Source organism: Rhodotorula toruloides, assembly GCF_000320785.1.
Source record: "Rhodotorula toruloides NP11 unplaced genomic scaffold Scaffold2, whole genome shotgun sequence".
Classification (NCBI taxonomy): domain Eukaryota; kingdom Fungi; phylum Basidiomycota; class Microbotryomycetes; order Sporidiobolales; family Sporidiobolaceae; genus Rhodotorula; species Rhodotorula toruloides.
The window spans coordinates 620,692-633,002 of NW_015622962.1; the positions used below are offsets into that span (position 1 = coordinate 620,692).

The 12,311-nt window shown below is 61.4% G+C and overlaps 4 protein-coding genes across 4 annotated transcripts; 1 reads left to right on the top strand and 3 right to left on the bottom strand.

The window, feature by feature from the left end:
• Positions 1 to 111: 111 nt before the first annotated feature.
• Positions 112 to 1,963, bottom strand: RHTO_02930 (uncharacterized protein; the record flags this gene model as incomplete). The annotated part of the gene is made up of 5 exons (XM_016416602.1): positions 112 to 303; positions 361 to 677; positions 748 to 1,153; positions 1,206 to 1,513; positions 1,570 to 1,963. 5 exons carry the CDS (start codon positions 1,961 to 1,963, stop codon positions 112 to 114), a joined length of 1,617 nt encoding a protein of 538 aa, XP_016276321.1.
• A 174-nt stretch (positions 1,964 to 2,137) lies between these two features.
• RHTO_02931 (actin cytoskeleton organization protein) lies at positions 2,138 to 5,936 on the top strand (the record flags this gene model as incomplete). The annotated part of the gene is made up of 18 exons (XM_016416603.1): positions 2,138 to 2,231; positions 2,287 to 2,372; positions 2,429 to 2,588; positions 2,649 to 2,767; positions 2,829 to 3,361; positions 3,415 to 3,653; positions 3,717 to 3,874; positions 3,934 to 4,069; positions 4,122 to 4,211; positions 4,265 to 4,605; positions 4,664 to 4,826; positions 4,882 to 4,982; positions 5,036 to 5,122; positions 5,182 to 5,296; positions 5,352 to 5,437; positions 5,490 to 5,561; positions 5,619 to 5,771; positions 5,832 to 5,936. The coding sequence occupies 18 exons, from the start codon at positions 2,138 to 2,140 to the stop codon at positions 5,934 to 5,936; spliced, it is 2,838 nt and encodes a 945-aa protein (XP_016276322.1).
• Positions 5,937 to 6,005: 69 nt separating this feature from the next.
• Positions 6,006 to 8,214, bottom strand: RHTO_02932 (MFS transporter; the record flags this gene model as incomplete). The annotated part of the gene is made up of 11 exons (XM_016416604.1): positions 6,006 to 6,373; positions 6,429 to 6,684; positions 6,746 to 6,751; positions 6,809 to 7,131; positions 7,196 to 7,317; positions 7,378 to 7,458; positions 7,522 to 7,663; positions 7,723 to 7,870; positions 7,927 to 7,991; positions 8,051 to 8,061; positions 8,117 to 8,214. 11 exons carry the CDS (start codon positions 8,212 to 8,214, stop codon positions 6,006 to 6,008), a joined length of 1,620 nt encoding a protein of 539 aa, XP_016276323.1.
• Positions 8,215 to 8,556: 342 nt separating this feature from the next.
• RHTO_02933 (V-type H+-transporting ATPase subunit I) lies at positions 8,557 to 12,211 on the bottom strand (the record flags this gene model as incomplete). The annotated part of the gene is made up of 16 exons (XM_016416605.1): positions 8,557 to 8,577; positions 8,633 to 8,683; positions 8,740 to 8,818; positions 8,885 to 9,083; positions 9,163 to 9,466; positions 9,554 to 9,775; positions 9,857 to 10,141; positions 10,228 to 10,518; positions 10,598 to 10,905; positions 10,971 to 11,127; positions 11,189 to 11,276; positions 11,333 to 11,730; positions 11,814 to 11,849; positions 11,909 to 11,983; positions 12,040 to 12,065; positions 12,172 to 12,211. 16 exons carry the CDS (start codon positions 12,209 to 12,211, stop codon positions 8,557 to 8,559), a joined length of 2,580 nt encoding a protein of 859 aa, XP_016276324.1.
• Positions 12,212 to 12,311: the final 100 nt, after the last annotated feature.

Here is a 12,311-nt window from a genome sequence, read left to right on the forward strand (position 1 = left end):
CCTGTCACTCTCAGTAACGCGAAGGAGGACCTCAATGTACAGATCAGTCTTTGTCTCGCCTTCTCGCGAGAGTCGCTCTGTACAACCCGGTCTTGCACGCTCTTCTACGCGCTACTGCAACCATAGCGTCCCCTCAGTGCTCATCTCCGCCATCACGCCCGTCCGTAACCACTTCTGCCCCGCCGAAGTCGTCGAAGCCGCTTGACCCGGGTATGGCGGGAGTTGCGGGAGCGACTCGTCGGTGAGGAGGAGGGAGGAGGGGAGAGAGGTGGGTGCTGGAAGGACGGGAGTGCGGACGAGGATCTGCGCAAGAGGAAGAGTCAGTGCGGGATTCGCGGCAAAGGGAACAATGCCACGCACCTCGCCCTTGATCCGCCCGTCCGCCATGTCCGCCTCGTCGCCCCTGAGCTTGACCTCCATCCCGACCGACGGCGCACCGACATGACTCTTCTCGTCGCCTACTAGCCGTTGCACACCAGGCGGCGGCAAGCGCTGCACGTCGAACATGTGGCCGACGCTGAGCGGCGCGAGGAGGAGCGGATGCTCGTAGGATACGACTGTTGGGCAGCCGAGCGCGCAGCGGAGGGTGTCGAGGCGGGATTGCACGATGGCGGGAGGGGAGGAGAGGTAGATCGCGCGTAGGCTCGTTAGGTTGATGTCCTTGCGAAGGCCCTTCCCTGCGATCGTCAAGCATCAGCAAGTCCGCTTATTGCGATCATTCTGCACCGCGATCGAGCTGTAACGCACAAAGGATCGAGTCCCAAAAGGTCTGTTTCGAGACGGTCCCCTCGCGCAAAAGGCGGAGCTTGCCGTCCCTCGCATGCCGCACGATGAACGAAGCGTCGCCGTCAAGCTGCTGCAAGACGAGCTTGTACAGCGGGTCGAGGAAAGTCTTGACAGGCGCGAAGATGAGTGTCGCGGGTGGTGCAGACTTGAGCGTGAGGAGGGCGAGGATGTCTTCGGGAGTGGGTTCGGCAGGAAGAGTCGGGAGCGATAGAGAGGCGGACTGGAAGATGGCGAGGAGGGCAAGACCGAGACCATAGGGGGTAGAGGGGTGGTGGAGGGAGACGACGTAGTCCTTGAGGGTCGGCTTCGTAGGTTTTGGCGAGACGGGGAAGAGGGAGAGCCACGAGACGAGCGAGGCCGTCAAGTTCTGTGGACACAATGTCAGCGAGCGTGAATGACAGCGCTAGCTTGAAGCTCACCTGGTTCGTCAAGTCGAGCGAGACGCCATCCGATACCATCGTGAGGACGACATCGTTCGCATCGCCCTTCTCCGCGGCACTGTCCTTGCCTTCGCTCACAAGCCGGCGTCCATCCGCGAGCAGCTCCTTCGCCTCGTCCTCATTGTCGAGCAGAAGCTGCCGGCGTGGCGAAGAGGAGCTCGCTGCCAAGGCCGCGGATGTCCCGACGACGGCGAGAACTTCGAGGCCGCTCGGGACGCCAGAGCCAGCGCGAACGACGACAGGCTTGTAGGCGCTCGTAGCAAGGGCGAGAGTGGCAAGAAGGGCGTCTGCGCGAGGATGGACTGAGCAAGCGAGAGAAGAAGCGACGCCGAGGGGGACGAACCTGTCGGATCCTCGAGAGCAACCAGGACGCTGCCTGCCTTGCTGCCGAGTCTCTGAGCGAGTCCAGCCCTGAGAGCAGTCACGACTTCGACAAGCTTCTCGCCTCCGTGGATCCAGAGACCGCGCTGGCCTCCCTCCAAGACTGTCCCGCTGTGGTCGAGGATGTCGCGGAGCGTGCGGATGTTGCGGTCGGGGCGGTACGGCGCGCGCACGCCGCCGTTGCTGTAATTGGTGTACACTGGCGACTCTCCCTCGTGGCGTGTGGGCGAGGCGACGCTCTGTCGGCCCAGGAGGAACGGGTTCACTTGTGGGGGAGGTGGACGGAGCTTGTAGTTGACGGCGAGGGCGACAGCGACAGCGCTGGCGAGTGCAAGAGTAGCATTGTCGACCTGCATGGCTCACAGCAGCTCGTCCAAAGCGAGAGCGAGCGAGTGGGAGGAGGGAAAGAGAGAGAGGAGCGACTCTTTACTCTTTGACCTCGACGACGACGCCTCGACACCTTTCGAGCTGCGACGGGCTGGCTGTGTCGCTGATAGACTGACTGGGTTGCTCTGCTACCGGCACAAACCATGGCGGAAGTGATTGGCCTCGTGCGGAACTTCTACTCGTCGAGGAGGGCGTTGCTGTCGCCGACAGAGCTGAGGAGCATCGGGCCCATCTGCTGTGCGTGTGCCATCTACGCATTCGAGTCGTCCCAGCTGACCCGTCGTACCCGCAGCCGCGCTCGAATCGCTCAACTACAAGCGAGCGCTTCTCCTCTCTGATCAAGTCCTGAAGCGGTCACCGGGCGATGCATCGGCTCTGGTGAGTCCGTCGACGGCTCGAGGTGATATGAGTGCTGACGGTGAACCTGCACGCAGGCCCTCAAAGCGCTGGCTCTCTCTGTCAGCTCGAAACCCCTCCCTTCCTCGACCCAGCAGGATATCCTCGAGGTCATCGAGGCGGTGAAGGGCGGTGCAGGCTTGGGAGATGCGGATGTCCTCATGATCCTGAGCTACGTCCTGCGAGGGATTGACCGCGGTACGTCGACTTTCAGCGAATTCTGGCGAGATGCGGGCTCCCTTACCGTTGTTTTCGCAGGCGAGATGGCGCTCGAGCTGCTCACAAAGGCGACACAACTGCATCCGGACAACGAGGAGCTCGCGCTCGAGGCTTTCACGCAATACATGAGGTCAAACGACTGCAAGAGCGCGCAACTCGTACGTTCGGCACCCTGAGCCGCTCATAGGCGCGCTTATCCATCATGTCTCGCACGAACAGGTCAGCACAAAGATGTCGAAGCGGTTCAAGGACGATCGGTACTTCTGGTGGTCGATCATGTCGACCATTCTCCAGGTCCGGGATCTTTCGCACCCGCAAGGCGAGCTTCTGCTCTCGCTGGTCGAGCGGCAACTCTCGACACGCTTCTCGGCCATGCTGAACGCTCCGACAGCCGACTCGGCGGGAGAGAAGCCGACCTCCGCTTCCTACGCCTCCGCAGACGAATTCCACGTTGTCACCCGCTTCCTCGAGCTGCGGGCACAGTACGCTGCGCTCCAAGCCGACTCGCCTAACACCTCTGCCTCTATCTCCTCAACCGCCCTCGTCCTCCCGTCCCTCCCATCCTCCGATACCCCGCTCTCGCCCGCAAAAGCCCTCCTCGCGCACTTCTCCTCCCCCGAAGCCGACAAATGGTGCGAGCAAAACCTCGGTCTCGACTTGTGGCGACGAGAAGCGGAACTTGCGTATGGATCGGCCGAGGGGGGCGAGTGGAAGAAGCTGTGGAAGCGGCTAAAGGTAGCGCTGGAGAAGGGGTGCGTTCCCCTGCCAGTTGAACCAGGACCGACAACTAACTCGGTCTCCACAGCGACATCAACTGGCATACAATGCTGTACCTCACCCGCGCGGCACTCGCCATCGCAGCCGGCTCCTCCTCGACGTCAACCGATTCCTCCCCTTCACCCGAAGGACTCGATCTCCTCTCGCAAACACGACAGCTCTTCCGCTCTCTCGCTACCGAATCGCCAAGAGCCAAGGTCGAGCGAGGTTACTTGCTCGGACAGCTCGAGATTGCGCGTGAATTGCGGCTGAGAGGATGGGAAGCTGGTACGCCATCCTTACCTCGCCCTTGCGGTTCCTCGGCGCTGCTAACGCTGCCTCCATTCACAGTCGACGACTTGCTCGCGCTCGTCAAGGAGTACCTCGAGCGCTTCGGGTCGAAGGCTTGCTGCTTCGACGACCTGCATCCCTACCTTGAGATCCTGAGCGATGCAGAGACGACAGACCTGCATGAGCTGCTGTCAGAGGCGTCAGAGGCGGAGCTGAAGGTACGCTCACTAGCCCGAACCCGTAAACTTGAGCGAAGCTGACCAGCTTGTATCCGCAGACTGTCGCGGCCGCTACGAAGGTTATCAACGCCCGCAGGGTTTTGCGCTTTCTCGCGAAGGAGTCAACGGATGCGGCGCAGGAAAAGCTCGAGGCGGAGAAGCACATCAAGCGATACTTCGACGCCTTGCCGCTCGGTTCGTCACCTCTGAGGCGGTTTGTCGTTCTCACCACTGACGATCGCGACAGGCAAGGAGCTTCCGCCGACAGAGCTGCAACCGGCAGACGACTTTGCGCTCCTTGCTGGCCAAGCCTACGTTTCCGCCTACCATCTTTCTCGTACGTGGGCCCCTTTCTCCGCCAACTTTCACGTCTCACTCTCGCTGTCGCAGACGACCGATCGTACCTCGAGCGCGCCCTCATCGTTCTCGAACACGTCCTGCTGCGAAGCAAGTACAAGTACCAGGTCCGCGTCCTCACGATCAACATCCTCCGCCTGCTCGGCGCCTCGTCTGCCGCTCTCGCCCACTACCGCATCTTCAGCGTCAAGAACGTCCAGTACGACACGCTCTCGCACATCGTCATGGCGCGCGGCGCGACTTTCGCGATCGAGTCGGGCAAGGATGTTGGCGTGTTTGAGGAGGCGCTCGCGACGTCAGCTTGGTACGCGAGCGGGCAGCGAGAAGCGCGCGAGATGGTCGTCAAGGCGTTCAACAACAACGCGCTGTCGAAGGTATTTCGGAGTCGTCCGAGTCCGCCTTCCCGCATGTCTGACCAGGTTGTCCGCCCAGATCGAAGACTTCTCTGAGTTCCGTCACCGACTCATGAAGTCGCTCCAAGATGGTCTCAGGACACTCGAGACGCTCCGCATGCGCGTCTTGCGAGGCGTACTCGACGCTGTAGCAACGGACGAAGCGGCGCAGGCGCTCAAGCGGCTGAGCGAGGCTTCCGCAGGTGGGTCTCCCCTACTCAGTGTGTCTCCGAACTATGCTCATAGCGCGTGGCCCAGTCTCGTACTCGGACAACCGCGACTTCAAGACGCTGCCGAACTACCAGAGCAAGCGATCGCGGCAGATCTGGCAGCAGACGGAGATGGGAGACCGGCTCGACGTGCGTGCCTGCAATTTCCAGCGAAAGTATCCACCGCTGACTAGCTTGTGCAGGCGGTCTGGCTGCGCGCAATGGCGAGCACGTACTCGCGCTTCTTCGCCCCAGCATCGGAGGTACCCGCCTGCGAAGCGCCCTCATCCGTACGTCTCGCTCCTTCCTCAGTGCATTCAGCCTTGTGCTGACAGTGCGACTATCCCAGATGACACGGGCCGAAGCCGCCTTGCTTTCCTTCTCTCGCCTCGCGCAAGTTGTCCTCGTCGCAGAACTCGCGCAAGCGGCCGAGGCCGAGCAGGCTGCGCTCGTCTTCTTCAAGGGTGCGTCGAGGCTTAAGGACCATTCCGACGCGCACACTGACGAGCTACATCGCAGACCAAGCCGAGCTGTTTGCTGCGACCGTCGATGACCCGAAGTCGCTGTCGTGGGAGGTGTTGCAGATTGCGGAGGTCACGCTCGAGGTGCGCGAACGCCCTTCATTAGCAATTGATATTCACTGACGCATGGAAGCAGGCCTTCACGCTGCTCGAGCTCGGCATCAACCAGCGATTAGGCGAGCTGGCAGCGACAAAAGCGGCAGACCAAGTGCGCCGCAATTCACATGCAGACTAACGACGCAGATGCTGATCTTTTTGCGAGTAGGCGAAGCACTCGAAGCGTCTTCGGGCGTTCCGCAACTCTGCTCGGGACCTCGTCAAGCCTGTCGGCGCCAAGATGACGGCGTACGGCAAGAAAGTCGGCAAGGACCGACCAAAGATTGTCGCAGCCGTTGCCGACCTCCAAGCTTTCCCTGCTGTGCGCATCGACGTCCTTCGCGAGATTGGGAGAGCTAGCTGACCTTGTCCGGTTGCGCAGTTCGACGAGGACCGCATCACGAACGTCGCGCACGCTCTCGTCGAGTCCCGACGCAGCGCAGCCGAAGCGCTCGGCTCCGCCATGCATCGGAGGACGGTCAAGTAGAGTCCAACAGCATCCGCAATGCTAATACAAGATGAACAACAAAAGGGGATAGCTACGAAGGTTGCCGGGCTACTTTCGGCTCAGACGGGAAGCGAGGAGTGGTATCAGAGAGGCGAGGACCCAGGCCGCCGCAACGACGAAGATGGCCTCTGGCCAGCGGTCGATGGCGATCATGTTGACTGCGCCGAAGATGGTAGGTCCGAGTGCAGAGAGCGAGACTGTCGCAATGGCGGAGAGACAGGCAAGGACCTTGCCGGCGTCGCCTGGTGCTGCGAGCGTGAGGGCGATGGACTGGAGGGCGGGCGGTGAAGTCGCGGCAAAAGCTGTGAGTGCGGTGCTCGAGAGGAAAGCTGTGGGTCGTTTCGTCGGGATCGTTGCGACGAGGTAGCCGAAGACGGTTGTGACACCGCCAAACAAGGCGAGCGATGCGTCCCAGTCTGCGAAGATTCCGTGAGCGAGCGAGCACTGCGAAGTACAAGCCAGGCAACTCACTCAAGTTCGCCCTTCGCTCCTTTAGCTGTTCCGCATCCGCAGACGGGTCGCCCAGCAACGGCTGCGTCTCGGTCCGCTGCCCATCGTCGTCTGGCATTCCGCCGGCGGTCTTCGACTTGCGAAGGAGTCGAATCAGGAGGGGGACGACGGCGGTGAGTACGACGAGCTTGCAGAGCGACGTGTAGGTGATCCATCGACCGATCTGCTCCGGCACCCAGCCGAACTTGGCGCGTGCGTACAGAACCTTGACCGGGCCCTGCGTGCGGAGAGACGAGTTAGACTTGTCGAGCGAAGTCTGAAGCGACGTCGAGGCTTACGAGACCCTGTTCGATGCAAGGGATATCAGCACTGCATGTGAGACACTTGCGCGCGGTACGCACCGGAATGACCATTAGGAAGAAGTACGAGCTCGCGACGAGGAGGAGCCTGTAGTCCCGCCGGCCGTTCACCTTCTCAGGCAAGAGGATTCGGAAAGGTTCGACGAGCTCCTTCGGCGCAGCCAAAAGCCGCGCGATGAGCGGGGCGGCAGGCTTCGTCGAAGCGAGGTCGTCGGCGTCCGTATTGACGGCCGAAAGCTTCCGCTTCTCCGGCGTGAGCGACTCGGGCATGAAGAAGATCAGAGCGAGGTAGGCGAGGCGAGCGAAGATGCTGAGGCTGTACGGTGTAGCCGGGCCGAGCTTCCACGAGCGCATCAGGAGAGGGCCTACGCAGCCAATCTGGTCAGCTTCGCTGCTACAAAGGAGCAACTTGCGAGACAGGCGACGCACCGATCAGCGGTCCCACTGCTTGTCCTGCGAACTCGGAAGCCTCGTAGAACGAAAGGAGTTGTGTTTTCGAGGCTGTCTGAGAAGTGTCGCCGAGGTACGCTGCTGCGATTGTCGCGGCAGCACTGCAGGTTGCGATGGTCAGCTAGGGATTCGTTCGACCTGTTTATGAGAGGGGAACGCACAGCTGACCGCCTGACAAGCCTGCAATCGCCGCCATGAAGAGAAGAAAGCCGAATCCGAAGGTTTGCGGGAAAGTCAAGACGCTGCGCTTGGCGAGAGCGTCAGTACGGCTTGAACAGATGCGAAGTAACTCGCGGGGGACGGACAGTAGCATCATGACCGCCTGAATGGTCTCGCTTGCCGAGATGAATGCGAGGACAATCTTGCGACCCTTGCGGTCACTGAGCGAGCCCCACCAAGCAGCCGTCAAGGCGCTCAAGATGCCGGCGACGAGCAGAACCGTCGTCACTGCAAGAAGAGAACGTCATTAGACTCGTATGAAGCGCGAAAAGGTGAAGCGGACTCACCGACGCTCGTAGTGCGCTTCTGCACGATCGGCGAAGACCTGCACAGCGCCATCCACTCGTCCTGCACCTTACTGAATCTCGAGTCGAGGAAAGGGAATGTAGGCTGGGGAAAGGTGCCGTCGGAAGCGGCGACTGCTCGACAAGCGATCTGCGAAGACTGACGGGTCAGGACTTGCTGTTCACTCGGAGCGCTCTTTCACGCACCTGACCGTACAGGTCAACCTCGGTTGACGCGGTCATGCCAGCGAGGAGCGCAAAGACGAAATACGCTGGGCGAGAATTGAAAGTCAGCTCGCCTGAACCGGCGGCGAAGGAGTTCGAAGCGCACGCGGGATGATCCTGCGAACAAAGCTGATCAGTGACCGCCGCAGAGAATGCAAAGGACGACACGCACCACCAAGCCGACGCCTTCGTCCTCGTATCGGCCGAACCGTTGACATCCCTCGCCTGCTCTGTCTCCTCTGCCCTATCCGCCATCGTAGCAGCCCGCATCTATGTCGACGGTCAAGCAGCGTCACTCAAACGCCGTAGAAGAGCGCACGAGTTCCGCGAGCTGATCGGCGAGTCGCGAGATCCTGTTCGCAAGGCGGCCTTCGCAAAGTCGAGGCCGGAAGGCTGGCGTCGTCGATAGAAGCAATCGGCAGGCGAGCGAGCTGACGAGACTGGATGGAACGAGCAGGGGAAGGAGGGGCGCGCACCGGTGACGAGGAGGACAAAGGCTGCCTCCTCGGAACCCGCGAGGGGAACAAAGGGCTAAGGGGGAAAGGCAAGGTGAGAGTGAAAACAGCGATTCGTAGCAAACGAGGGAGAAGTCTACAGGAGCGGAAGAGGCGCTTAGATGACGCCTTCGGGTATCTGCGAGCGCGAGAGATGTCAGCTTGCGAGGAAGAGGGAGGCGACCTCGACGCACCTCGTCTGTTCCTTCGAACGTGAGCGGGTCGAAGGCGGTGCCGGCACCGATCTAGTGAAGAAGAGCGTCAGCGAGAGAGGCGAAGGAAGACGCGGAAGCGGACGCACGAAGAACTTCGAGTTGAACTCGACCCAATGCAGACGGAGGGCGTGCAGGAAGGCGGACAAGCCCTCCATGACACAGAGGCTGCGCCAAGCGGCTCGTCAGCAGGGGTATACGAGAAGGAGACAGCGAGGGATAGGCCGGACGCACATCGCGATAGTCAGGACGAACCACATGGCAAAGAGGAAGACGAGCATGACGACGGCGAGGACGCCCTCGAAGCCGAACGCGTTCTCGATCGTCATGTTCCACAGGACTTCCGAGAGCTGGGCGTGCGCGAGCGAGAGAGCCCAGAGTCGGAGGTACGAGGCGGTGTTGGAGATGCAGCCGAGGCAGAACTCGATGGTGTCTGTTTGAGATCACGTGCGTCCAGCCAGCATCAGCGACTGCAACGACTGCTGATGGCAAAGAAGCGAGCGAGGACGCACGGATGACCTGGTGGATGATGACCTCTCCCAAATCGTGTCCCTCCTCCTCCGCCTCCTCCGTCATCGCGACCGCATGTCCCTGATGCGCGCCCTCTCCATCGGTATCCGTCTCGTCGTCTGTCGCATGCGCGCCGTTCTCGCCATTCTGGATCCCGTGGTAGCCTTGCTCCTTGATCTTGTGCATCTCGCGGTACTCGAGGTAGGGGCGCGTGCAGAGCATCCAGGGGACGCAGACGAGCGCGAGGAGGAGGAGGAACACTTGGACGAAGGCTTGGCCGCGGTAGAGCTGGTCGTCCGGGTTGACCTGTGCGTGGGAATCCCGGTCATCACACGAAGCTCGAAAGATCAGCCGCCTTCCCGCTCAACGACTGGAGAGCCGTTCGCTACGCACGTTCCCAGGGCTGAGGAACATCTGGATGAGCATGTTCAGCAGATTGGGCGGGTTGCGACCGGCGGCCTCCCAGTCGACCGACCACTTGTAGACGATGCAGACGACGAGGTAGCCGAAGATGGACTCCATGAAGAGGATTTGGGGGAGGAACTCGGCCCAGATCAGCTCGGGGCGGTTGAAGTGAAGGTGGTTGAGGACTTGGAGGCAGATGGCGAACGACATCTGCGAGAAGGCCCCTCACAGTCAACATCAGCCTCCGCTTCTCGCGAGATCGAGGGCGGACGATGGGAACGGGCGACTCACGTGCAGTACGCCAAGCACGATCGACATCTTCATCTTGAGCGAGTTGGTAAAGATGAGGGCGTTCTCCGCCCCGTGCCACCCAGGATCCAGTCCGATCCAGTACCTGCTCGACGTCTGGATCGCCTCGACTGCCTTCCCTGCGGACCCCTCGTCGGGCCAATGCCACTGCGACGGACCGAGGCGGAGCGAGAGGGAGAAGATGTCGTTGTACATGATTCCGGTGTAGATGGCGAAGGCGCCCATGAGGAAGATGATGTACCGGCCGAAGTAAAACGTGTCGAGGATCTGCGTAGCAAGACGGAACCCTCGAGGTCAGCGTCGCACGGAAAGGTGGAGCGAGTCGACCGAGGAGAAGCGGACGCCGGACGCACCTCGCTGCCCATGCCCTTCTTGCCAAACTTCTTCTCGAGCATGATGAGCACCAACGCGCTGAGCATCATCAACGCTCCATGACCGATATCTCCAAACATGACGGCGAACAAGAAGGGGAAGGTGATGACGGTGAACAAGCCCGGGTTGACTTCCTGGTACGAGCCGATCCCGTACGCGTCGATGATGTTCTGGAACCCTTCGGTGAACTTGTTCGTGCGGTGGAAGGTCGGGGGCGTCTTGGTCGTGCGCAGCTCGTGTAAGAGCGCAGAGACGGACGTGCCGGCGTTCTCCTGTGCGATGCGGCATCAAACATTAGCACTCTCCACGCCAGCAAGACGGTCCAGAGCGCGATCAGCACGTCGGACGCACCGAAGCCCTCCTGAGCGCCGCCTGAACCTGCGGGATATCCCTCGTCGGGACCCACCCCTCGGCCACAAGCGTCTTCCTCCCCTGATCCCACTGCCACATATTGAGTGTCGCAAAGACGACCTTCTCCTTCCTGACGAGCGCCCACCAAGCCGAGATCGAGTCGGCGATTTTGAGCAGCTCGGCGCGGCGGGTCTGGTTCGTGTTGTACAGGACCGAGTGGAGGTCTTCGATGCGAGAGGTCACTTCGCGAAGCTTGTCGGAACGCTTGTCCGAGGACGAGTCGATGGCGAAGAGTGTCGCGCCCATCGCTGCGCAGTCCAACCAACCCGTCAGTACCCTCTCTCTCCCCCCAAAAGAAGGACCGCGAACTCACACTCGGCAATCTTGCGAATCTTGTCCAACAAGTCCTGACCGTGGGCAAAGATGACAAACGCGTTCTTGCGAAGACGCTTCTCCTCGCCTCCAGCCGAGTCGGACGTGCCCTGCATAGTCGAGGGGACGGGGAGGACGTCGTCGGCGATTTCGGCCGACTAGAGCCAGCCGGGTCAGCATGAGAGTGTGAGAGGGAAGGAAGGGGAGGGCAGGACGCACGTTCATGTAGAGGTTGCCGCGCAGGACGCGCCAGAGGACTCGCTCGAAGGTAGCCATGCGCGAGCGGTCGATCGTGCCGGCGACAAACCTGCGCCCTCCGCTCGTCAGTTCTCAAACTCAACGAGAAAGGGCTACGACACGCACTCAAGCTCGAAGCCACCCGCAGCGGCGTCGCCCGCACCTCCAGCCGGTCCAGCATGCTCGACATCGCCCAACAACGGCGCCTCCATCTCTCCCTGTTCAAAGCTGGCCCTGTAATCTCCCGGCGCTCCACGTCCTCCCTGAGCTTCAAGGAAGAACCTCTCGGTGTCGCGGAGGACCTGCCTCGCCTCTTCCAGCTCCAAAGCCCGCTTCTCGAGGTTCTCGAACGAGGTGTTCATCGCCTGGACGCGCGACTCGGACTCGGAAAGGCGCGTGTCGAGGTCGTCGAGTGCTTGGGGGCCTGAACGGCCGGAGAGGAGCGCGAGGGTCTCGGAGGCGGGGCGGATGTGGATCCCTTGAGAGGCGATTTGCTGCGTCAGGAAACGGAGGCGGCGTTCGGCCTGCGCGCTGGAGTGTGTTAGTAGCAGCTTGCGAAGAGAGTGGTGGGTGTACGCGCCTCGTCGCATCGTCGGATCTGCGAGACGTAGGTGCGCTGGAACGGGTTGACGTCGGGGTTGAGCTGCGTGTGCCCGAGGTCAGCGCGCAATCCCGCGTCGCAAGTCAGCGAGTCACACTCACATCCTTGAACTGGATGCGCTCGAGCTCGCCGAGTGCCTCGACCGTGGCGTGCGCGACGTCGATCGGGCAGAAGAGCTGTCCGGTCGTCCTCGTCAGCTCGGTCGATGGGAGAAGGGTGAGTGAGTGCGCACCTGTACGAGGGTCATGTGCTCGCTCCCTGCGTGTCATTGTCAGCGTGTGCGAGTGTGGGTGGGATGACGAGGTGGGTGCGGGTCCGTCAGTGGGGAGGCGAGTGAGCGAGAGAGGGGAGAGATGGGACGGACGGAGGAGCGAGGGGTACTGGGTGACCTCGTAGTCTCCCATCGTAGCCAGTCCTAGTGAGCCTGGTAATCCCTCAGCCAAAGTGAGCGAGTGTCGAGGAGGACGAGGAGGACTTGGGGGTCTCGCACGCTCAGCCAGCTCA